Source organism: Sitophilus oryzae, unplaced genomic scaffold (assembly GCF_002938485.1).
Source record: "Sitophilus oryzae breed Bouriz unplaced genomic scaffold, Soryzae_2.0 scaffold_1801_pilon_pilon, whole genome shotgun sequence".
Taxonomy (NCBI): Eukaryota; Metazoa; Arthropoda; class Insecta; order Coleoptera; family Curculionidae; genus Sitophilus; species Sitophilus oryzae.
The window spans coordinates 2,593,750-2,605,362 of NW_022146504.1; the positions used below are offsets into that span (position 1 = coordinate 2,593,750).

Here is an 11,613-nt window from a genome sequence, read left to right on the forward strand (position 1 = left end):
TTGTAGTCATTTCCGGTGAAACAGGAAGTGACCAAAAACAATTGAATACGTCAATAATTCCTAATTTATGTCATATACTTACATACCAAATCTCGTTTTTTTTATCTAAAAAAAAATTAAAAAGTTATAGCGGTGAGCCACTTTTGAGACGCACCCGGTATAAAATGACAGCAATCTTCATTTCATGCCACCGCTGACGCCGTTTTTTTTTCGATTATATGGTAGTTAATCAGTACAATAATTGATTTTATTACATTACTACGTTCACTAAGATCTAAAATAGTAATTTTAGTGTAACAAAAATGTTGATTGCTACAGTAATACGTTGTATATTCAGTTTACGGTTGGATGCTATCTACCAACACCATATAAATATAACAAATACGTTCTATGGTTGCATCTCTATAATATGTTCTATCTTCTATTTATGTTTACTTACTATGTATTCGAAAACTTAATTTGAGTAATATATGGTAGTATAATATTATTAATATTAATATTCATTAATCGCAATATAAATGAGAATAGTGCTTTCTTTTAATCACAATTCTAATAAATTGAACTTGAAAGTATGTTTCCCAGAAAAGTAGGTGGTTCCCAGACTATACAAATAGGGAATTCCCAAAAGTTCATGCTTTTAAACCTACACTTTTTTTACTACTTTACTGCTATATGAATTTTATTTAAATTTAAATGATTACATTACACTTTTAAACATTTTGTATACAGTTTCATCCAAACTCAACTCGCCAGATTAGACTTTAAATTATTTATATTTTGTGACGGGGATTCGTTACAATTATTTTGTTGGGTGTCGAACCATAAACTTTATGATAAAACTCGAAGAATTTCAACAAAACACTTTTATTAAACTTTACGTTTCCGTGACAAATCAAATCATATGTTTTTTCTACCTACTGTCCCTCGATCTTTTTTATAATGGACTCGTCCAAGCGGTCCGAGAGGGGCACTATAAAAATAATAGTTCTCTGTTACAATTTTTAAATAAAACTTGTAGAAACAATCTTAAAGAATACTTACTACCTATTTTGATTTTTTTCGTCTGAATCTCTTAATATTCTAAATGAATACACTTTACTTATTAGGTAAGTATACACATGGCATATATATGATTCCAAAAAACGGCGTCAAATTACCTATGAAATGACAATCGTCAGAATCGATCGTCGTGTCAAAAAATTGTACGACTATCTAATGTTTTTTTCATCTAAATCGATCACCGTGTCAAGAAATTGTACGAGTACCTACCTAAAAATTTATTTCGTGCTATAATTTCGTTACAGAAGTACCTAAAGATTTTTTTCATCTAAATCGATCGATGGGTCAAAAATTGTACGAGTACCTAGAAATTTACGTAGAAGTACCTAAAAATGTTTTTCGCCTCAGAAAACAGATCGTCGTATCAAAGAATTGTACGAGTACCTAGAAATTTATTTCGGTACTATGATTTCGTTGTAGTAGTACCTAAAATTTTTTCGTTTAAATCGGTCGTCGTATTTGTGTTTAGACATTATTCGATATAAAATTACACTCTGAGGGTGCATCCACACTATCTTAAAAACGACGTAACGGCGTGACGACCTTGAGGGTGCAGCCACACTATCTAAAACGGCGTATCGGCGTAACGGCATAATGACCTTGAATGGATTTCCAATAATTCTATTGGCTGAAATATTTGACAGATGAATTTGACAGATAAAATTTCTGACAGATGAATTTTTCAGCCAATAGAATTACTGAAATCCATTCAAGGTCATTACGCCGTTACGCCGATACGCCGTTTTTAGGATAGTGTGGCAGCACCCTGAATCGATTTCGAGTAATTCTATTCTGAAATTTTTGACAGACGAATTTGACAAATAAAATTTATGACAGATGAATTTTTCAGCCAATAGAATTACTGGAAATCTATTCAAGGTCGTTACGCCGTTACGCCGTTACGCCGATACGCCGTTTTTAGGATAGTGTGGATGCACCCTCAATAGAATGACATATCATAATATGTCAATTTTTGATATTTTCGCATATGGTTATACATATACAGAAGTACCTAAAGTTTTTTTTCATCTAAATAGATCTTCGTGTCGAAAAATTGTACGAGTACCTAAAAATTTATTTCGGTACTATGATTTCGTTGTAGTAGTACCTAAAGTTTTTTTTAGTTTGGTTTGGTTTGGATGGAAACAAAAATTTTGACGGCTACACGTATTCTTTAAACTGTGGCTACACACTACTGTAATAGGTACGTTGTATATTCAGTTTACGGCTGGATGCTATCTACCAACACCATGTAAATATGACAAACACGTTTTATGGTTGCATCTTTATAATATGTTCTATCTTCTATATTTACTTTGTATTCGAAAATTTAATTAGAGTAATATTTGATTATATAATATTCTTATTATTCATTGATTGCAATATGAATGAAAATAGTGATTTGTTTTAATCACAGTTCTAATAATTTAAACTTGAAATTATGGGGTTCCCAGAAAAGTAGGTGGTTCCCAGCCTCTACAAATATGGAATTCCCAGAAATTGATGCTTTTAAAGCTACACTTTTTCTTACTTTACTGCTACATGAATTTTATCAGACGCAGAAAATTTAAATTATTACATTTATACTTTTAAAAATTTTGTTTACAGTCTCATCCAAACTCAACTCGCCAGATTAGACCTTATATTATTTATATTTTTAAATAAAACTAGTAGAAACAATCTTTAAAGAATGCTTATTTTCATTTTTTTGTCTGAATTTCTTAATATTCTAAATGAGCATCTTTTTTCTACCCGTCTTGCCCACAGTGCAAATTTTTAAATTGCCGCCCTCATATCTGTATGTAATAAAAAAATAAGTTAAAATAATTCTTTATAACAAAATAGAAAAAAGGTTAATGATAAATACACACATACCCTATGATTCCAAAACACGGCGTCAAATTATCTTAGAAATGACAGTCGTCGGAATCGATCGTCGTGTCAAAAAATTGTACAAGTACCTACCTAAATATTTATATCGATGCTACGATATCATTGTAGAAGTAACTAAATTTTTTTTTTGTCGGAATCGATCGTCGTGTCAAAAAATTGTACGAGTATCTAAAAATTTATTTCGATGCTATGATTTCGTTGTAGAAGTAGCTAAACTTTTTTCTTTTAAAGTATAAAGATAATAAACGGGGTTCCATCATCACTTAGTAAACACTTACAAAATCTACTAAACGAAATTGATAATGCATTGTAACTTGATTATGCTTATTACAAAAGAAATTTCAGATAAAAAACGCTTTCGTACAGATGCATTTATAAGACAGAATATATCTATACTAACAATAAGTACAATAATATTCACTATAGCAGAAATGCACCGTTTTTACTTCTGCACTGTGATCAATTACCGCGTCAAAAGGTCCGTTCGTCTAATTCTAATATAAATATTTGAGAATTAAAAGCGGCAACGTCGTGGGTCTGGCGAAAACGAATAAACCTCTATTTTTTTATATAACTGGGACAAATTTAACGGTCCAGCATCAGGGCCTGAAGGCATCGCTTGAACATTTTTCGTCCGATATACCCCGGGTCTGACGGCCTATCTTAAACGTACCGGGTCTGACTCCGTCGATTTAATAAATATATATATATATATATATATATATATATATATATATATATATATATATATATATATATATATATATATATATATAAATATATATGTTGAAACGTATTGATTTCTTGGCAGATCCAGGGTATATATACATATATATATATATATATATATATATATATATATATATATATATATATATATATATATATATATATATATATATATATATATATATATATATATATATATATATATATATATATATATATTATATATATAATACCCTGGATCTGTCGCCAAGAAATCAATACGTTTCAACATTTACAATAAAGAGTACAAAATGCATTCCGATGTATAAGAAGAAGATATGTTCAAAGATCTATAAATAAAATTAAACGAAAAATAAATTTGTGAAATAGGGAGGGTGGTAACCCTTTTTTCTAAAGTTGATTTATTTATAATAACTACAATTAATATTATGCATATTACTAGATCGCACACAAAAAGCAAACACACAGAAGAAAGTTAAAAATCTTTAAATTGCTGACATGGATATTGGATATTATTTATTAGAATTTTTTAATTGGCTCGATTTTTCTTATTCAATGTTAATAAGCGCTGATCAATATTGTTGCGATAAATATTATCAGATTAAATAATTTAAAAAAAAAACAGGAGTCAGACTTGAAATTATTTAAATAATAATTAAATAGTTTTGTTGTTGTTAAGGTACACAAAACCAAAAAGTATGAAGTGTGGCATATCATTGTACTCAGGAGACCGAGTTCTTTCAAAACCTGAAATAAAAAATGCAGGTCCGTATTTAAAAAAATTAAGTTGGCCTCCGTATTTCACAAATTATCAGCCGATATGAAAATCTAAAAATACTATCAAATAGCCCTACTAAAGTGGCTATGAGAATGTGCAGTTAGTTTTTTGATTCTCTAAAAAGTAACGACAGGAAAAAATAAAATTGATTTTCAAAAACCTCCGTAATCTTTGAAATTTTTAAAACTTGTTTGATGGCATCTTGGTGAACATCCCAAGAAGCAACTTTGCCCCAATTTAACCAACTTCGTATCTATTACGGTTTCCGAGATACCAATGCTCGTGCCCCGAATTTGTAGCACTGTATTATATTTATCATTATAAAAACAACAGGTATTTTGATTTCTCATATACCTTTAGATAAGATAATCCCCGAAGGTTCTCCGGACACCTGGCAATAACAAAATAACACATCGTCCGCGTGAAATTGCTTTTGAAAGTTTTACGCCAAAGGTCCCGCGAAGAACAAACACTTTCGTAGCGCACGTTTTCCCTTCCCCGAGTGGCTGCGAGTCATCGTCCCAGAAGACCGATGCATTATTAAGAAGTGTTTAATAGGCATTTACGCCCTTTTTATGAGATGTGCGTCTCTATCTGGCAGTCGGCCGCGGCATCGTTGCTTCCATCGTCCGTCGCCGATGCTGACTCATCATCGTCAACTTCGCATCAGTGGGTCAACGTGGAATGCGGCCCAATCACCGTCCAATTAAAAAAAAAATAAGTCGCTGATCGGCCGTCAGGGATGAAAAATCGTCGTTATTAATCGAGAAGGAAGGCTAGCCGAGGCGTTGAGTAGTCCGTTGCAATTACTAACTTAATTACGGAACGTATTTTTTCCTTAATGAGCTGTAAACGTTGGAAAGTTTCGAACACCTGGTTCGGGTGTTGGTGGTCGGGAAAATGATGATTTCTACGTCGTCATATAAAGTCTGTTTCTTAATATAAATCCCTTTTCATATATAGCTGTGACTATATCACTCAGTTGTTCTCTTGCAACATATTCTTTTACATGTTTGTCCAGCAAATAACCAATAAGTAGGTAAATTAATCAAAGTTATTGTTTTAGTTGTTTTTATACGCTTTCTTTCTCGATTCATTGTACATCACACAAGATCACTGCGTCTCTTCCTTTTCTGTCTTCTGTTGATAGAACGAATGGCAAGAAGTAAATTTCGTAGTAATATTAGTAACGTTCACTACGTTGGTGAAGCTTGCATTCATGGTTAATAGAAAGTACTAATACTAAAGGTTACATTCTGAACTGTATTCTTCTGTTACTTTACGTTATTACAAGAGGTTAATAAAGGAGATATTCGGTTTCTTATATCTTGCAAAGCCAATTCAGTTTATCCTAGTATTATTAAACTGGATATTCCGAAAATCAATGAATAGGATAGGGTATGGAACTTAGCAAAACGATGATGCTAACATGTTTAACGAAATGTACGTCCAGTGTTCAAAGTTTTGGTGTAGATACTTATTTTGTTATATTTTGCAGTTGAAACACCAAAAATACCTTAACTATATTCTAGCAAATTTCTGAATTTCTTATGAAACTAGTTTACAGAAACCAGTTCACAGAAACTTTGCTAGTACAACTTCTAGATGTTCACTGACTTTCTCAAATAAGTTCTGTTTATAACGCACCGTCGACTGTGCTTCTTAATACCTTATTTTGTAATATATGAATCACAGTAAGATGACTTTTCTCCAGCTCCCAGTGAACATACAATGTACAACTTTCAAAGACACCTCATAGTATTGACACCTCACGTATTGAGCAATAAAAAGAATTGGATGAGAGAAATGTTTGTTCAGCATATCAAAAGACCATACCATAAAAGAACCAAATCAGGGATAGGATAGAAGTATTTGAACCGAAAACTATAATACTCCGAACCAATGGGTACCTACCCCAGCATCCTTCAAACAGAAATCAGAAATCTACGCTATCGAAAGTAGATAAAAACTATAAAAACAGGAAATGGCCATATTATCCGATAGTCACTAACAGCAACCAACTCAGTAATCATCCATTCGGAGTTGCTCTTGAATGCCTAGAGGAGCTGAACAAATTAGGCAAAGAAAATAAAGTTCTCCTACTCTGGGTGCCAGCCCACCAAGGTATGGAAAGCAATGAAAAAGCAGACGATCTTGCTAGAAAACGAGCGAACTCCACTAAGTGGACCAGAACCATTCTGCTTCCTAAGTGAAAACCGACTTAAAGAGCAACTCAAGAACCTGGAAGACTCCATCCGTAACCTGGAATGGGAATCCTCCAACGGTCTAAGACACTTTTTTTCTTTTTCTTAGGAAGGTAACTTCTAAGGAAATAAACTTTTAGGAAGTAATCTTCTTAGGAAGGTAACTTTCCTAAGAAGTTACTATCGAGAACAATCAAAGATTTTCCTTGATTTAAGTGAAAACAACCAAACCAAACCACAAAACACCTAGTAGATTGAAGCTCAGTAACAACAACGAATGCAGATTCTGTGGGGATAACTAATGGGGAAATACCAGAACACCTCATCACTGAGTGCGCCGAGACGACAACCATTGGTGCCATATCAATCAATCAATCATTTATTTATTTCCATAAAGCAATGTACAATTGTATAGGAATAGTCAATAAAGTCTTAAAGCTAACTAAAAATAATATGTAATACAAAACATACAAAACAAACACAACAATTCATAATAAGATTATCATAAAATTATCATATACGTAGGTCTCATATTATAATTTGCAGGTATTCCTCCACACTATAAAAGTTCATTCCCAACAAATAATTTTTTAAAATTAACTTAAATTTATTTAGTGTCTTACAGGATTTAAGCTTAATATGAAGATTATTAAACCTATAAGGTCCTATATTGTGTAGTGATCGATAAGCCACCTTAGATTTACAAATGCTTATATGCAAATCCAAGGCGCTTCTCGTACTAAAACTATGTACAGGGTGGTCAAAATTGGTCTGTTTTAACCAAGAAAACCTATTTCCTGACTAGATAGAGCAAAACCGACATAGATGTCATGGGCTCGATTTCTGAAATGTTTAATACCGTAAACCGCCTGTTGATATTTTCACTGCCAACTGAGATACGAGGTCTTTTTGAATTTTTTACCATTTTGAAAATTGCCCATAACTTTTTTATTTTGCGGAATTATAAAATTCTGTAAAAACGTTATTAAGGAACTTTTTAGGCACAATCCAGTGGCGAAGTCAGTTTTTTCTGTGCTTCCTCTTTTTTGTCAGAAATAATAACAAATATAATTTTTAAATGGAAATCATAGTTGGCTATGAACTTAAAAAATGCTGGCGTTTAACCCTTTCCAACGATATAAAGTTATGTGTATTTATTTCTAAAAATGAGAGAAATATTATGTTTTTTATCTTTGTATCGAAGCGGGCCTTGATTTTGTGTTGACCTATAGTTGCCTAATTATTTTTATCACAATTTAATATTCTATATCATTATTTATCTGAATAATTAAAGACTTTTGAAAAGGCAAATCAACATTCTATATTAGTATTACCATTTACAATTAAAAAGCCAGGGTTACAACTGCACTATTAAATGGAGAATTTAGAGAGAAGTGGATTGGAACAAGGGATCCCATATCTTGGCCTGCTAGGTCCTGTGATCTTTCGACTTTTTTATGGGGAAATTAAAAGGCCTTATATATAAGAGAAGAACCATTGGGACGAGAGAAGAATTATAGAAGGCTACTAGGCAAGTTTTTGGACTTATTACACCAGTTCGCCTAATAAATTGTTGTAACTCAAAAAAGCGCAAAAGATGTTTATTGTGTATTCAACAAGGGGGTGCTCAGTATGAACCTCTTTAATGATTTTTTTAGAAAACTATATTCGTCACTCAAAAATCCTTTTTTAGTTTTATTCTTTGTTTATTGTATCGATTTCAATTGTAATTACTAATAGTAATATAGAATGTTAATTTACCTTTTCAAAAGTCTTTAATTATGCAGATAAATAATAATATAGAATATTAAATTGAGATAAAAATAATTAGGCAAATAGGTCAACACAAAATCAAGGCCCGCTTCGATACAAAGATAAAAACCTGTACATTACAATTTCTCTTAAATTTATCTTATTATTTTATAGTTGAGAAAAACGTATAGACACACTTCATATATGAACAAAGACTGAAGGGTTAAAATACTAAATTTGTTAAAGTAGTCCCTACAACTAGTAAGTAAGGGCGTAAAGTGAGGCTGCTAGGCCTGCCAGAGACCGTATACACCTCTTTTGAGCAATGAAGACATCTCGAGAAAGAGTTGACCAACCCCAAAAAACAGACACCGTACCTCAGTCTTGCATTGACATTCAAAATAAACTTGTTTTAATTGATCTGATAGAACTAATTTTAGTTGCCTTAAGACATAACTTTGGGAGCCTATTTTAGGTACGAGTTGGGCACAATGTGCTTTCCAGTTAAGGCTGGAGTCAATGTAAAGTCCAAGGAATTTAGTAGTCTCACTAAAAGAAATATTTTTATTATCTAATTTTACCTTCAATTCACTAATAGACCTCTGTGCATGATGAAAACGCATAAGCGTTGTTTTGGTGGGGTTTAAATAAAGTGAATAGTCAATAAACTTTGGTATGGCTGATGTCGGAGATGGAGAGCTGGCTTCTGTGAAGCCGTCTCAGATACAGGCTTTTGTCAAAGCCCTGAGACTGTATGATGAGTTATAACTAAATAAAGGAGGCACACAATAGATCTGTAATCTGTATCTATATATATATATATATATATATATATATATATATATATATATATATATATATATATATATATATATATATATATATATATATATATATATATATATATATATATATATATATATATATTACAGATTACAGATCTATTGTGTGCCTCCTTTATTTAGTTATAACTAATTTTTTTTTTTCTCTCTGCTTAAAGCCGGTTTTAGCGACTAAGTCGGGATAATTCTTATCAACGACCTAATCGCGGTTCAACACAGTGCGAACGATAGAACAGGTAGAAAAAATTGTGGACTTCTGCATGGTAGAGATGATTTAGAGCTTGATGGATACCAAGATATTTGTAGGTTTCACCTAGATGTAACGGTGAGAATGTCATTTTGTTAGTTAAAATAATCTCGTTAGATTCTTGGATTTCCCCTTTTTTACAGTGCAAGAATGCACATTTTTCCATACCGAATTCCGTACGAACAGCTTGGCTAAAGAAAGGATGCTATAAGTTCTATTTACCCTTTAAGTTGTTCTGGGTTGCTCGCGTAACATTTTAAATCATCCATGTAAAGCAAGTGGGAAATCTTTACTTGGGGATTGTTCTTCACAGCATAGCCATATTTGCTAGACTTAAGCATGAAACTTAGTGGGTTTATGGCCATGCAAAACATTAATGGACTCAAGCTATCCCCTTGGAATATCCCTCTTCGGACTTTTAATGGTTTGGTTTGATAGCTGTCCCCTGAGGAAGTAACGAGAAGAGATGTTTGCCATTGCTGCATTAAATATTGAAGAGTTCTGACTATTGAGGTATCTATCTTGTAGATCTCCAGAATTTTAAGTAGCCATGAATGTGGTACAGAGTCGAACGCTTTCTTGTAATCGATTCAAGCGATAGATATGTTTCTTTGATTTTTATATGCTTGCTTTCCGATTACATTATCAATTATAAGCCACTCTGTACTTCCTCTAGACCCTTTTCGGCTGCCGTTTTGTTCTCTTGCCAGTATATGGTGATTTGTTAGGTGTTTGGATATTGATTTTTCGAATACAGACGTGAAAATTTTATATATGACTGGCAGGCAAGTTATTGGCCTGAAGTTTTTAGGATCATTAATAAATTTATTTTTAGGTATCATATGCGTGATGCCCATGGTGAAAAAAGCAGGTATTGTTTCAGCGGGATTTTTTATTGCTTGGGTCAATTGTATTGCCAAGACTGCATGGACATGTGTGAGGTGCTTCCCTACCAGTATGCCTGGATTTTATCAATTCCGGGTGCTTTCCAGTTTCCTAGTGAGCTAACGGCCTGTTTAATATCGTTCTCTGTTATCTGGATTTCCCTCATTTTCGGTAAATCTTGCGTGTGGTGTATTTCTTCTTTAATCCAGTAAGCATCTTGATGTTCTTGCTCATTTCCCCAGATGTTATTCCAGAAGTTATACATTTCATCAGCTTTAACAAGCGCCCTATCAGGTTCTTCTTTTTGGGTGCTCAGTGCTCTGAGAAACAACTTTCGGTTGGTAATAAATTGTTTATTTTGTTTGCGCCGTTTTTCACCCTCATTGTATCGTCGCAAACGACACCCTAATGCAGCTATTTTTTGTTTCAGGTTGTCCATGAATTCCCTTAGGATACGAACGAAACCAGCTTCCAAGTTATTTTGTCGGATGATGTCATTTACTATTCGTTTGGTTCTGTTCGACGGGTTATCATTTGTTAGGTATGTATGTAGTACTCCAATAGTTACCCTAATATCTTTTATTTTATTTTCCAATCTCCTCTTCCAAGGTGGTATTTGAGGTTTATGATTTGATGATTGCGCCATCTCTCCTATCTTCAATCCGGTAACATGACAAACAGCAGCAGCGGCGCAGTAGATTAGATCACATGTGTCCTGAAGAGATAAACTTCGCGGTAAGTATTGACTTAATGCTCTATTCATGATGGCGACAGTTGACTTTGTTTGATTATTATATTTAATTTTAGGATTTTTTTAGGAGTTTAAATAAATTGTGTTCAAATGTTCCAAACACAAAAAGTATTAAGTGTGGCATATCATTGTACTCAGGAGACCGAGTTCTTTCAAAACTGGAAATAAAAAATGCCGGATATAAAAAAATTAAGTTGGCCTCTGTATCTCACAAAATATCAGCTAATTTGAAAATATATAAATATTGTCAGATAACCCTAACAAAGGGACTATGCGAATGTGCAATTTGTTTTTTGATTTTCTAAAAAGTAACGACAGGAAAAAATAAAATTTATTTTCAAAAATAAAACGTATTTTCCAAAAAAACTGAGCAAACCTTGAAATTTTTAAACCTTTTTGTGGCATATCATTGTACTCAGGAGACCGAGTTCTTTCAAAACCTGAAATAAAAAATGCAGGTCCGTATTTAAAAA

General features: G+C 32.7%; 1 protein-coding gene across 1 annotated transcript; it reads right to left on the reverse strand.

Annotated features, from left to right (window-relative positions):
* Nucleotides 1-10,453: 10,453 nt before the first annotated feature.
* On the reverse strand, nt 10,454-11,152 carry LOC115882967. Its single transcript, XM_030901236.1, has one exon. The coding sequence runs from the start codon at nt 11,150-11,152 to the stop codon at nt 10,454-10,456; it is 699 nt and encodes a 232-aa protein (XP_030757096.1).
* Between the last annotated feature and the right edge of the window lie 461 nt (nt 11,153-11,613).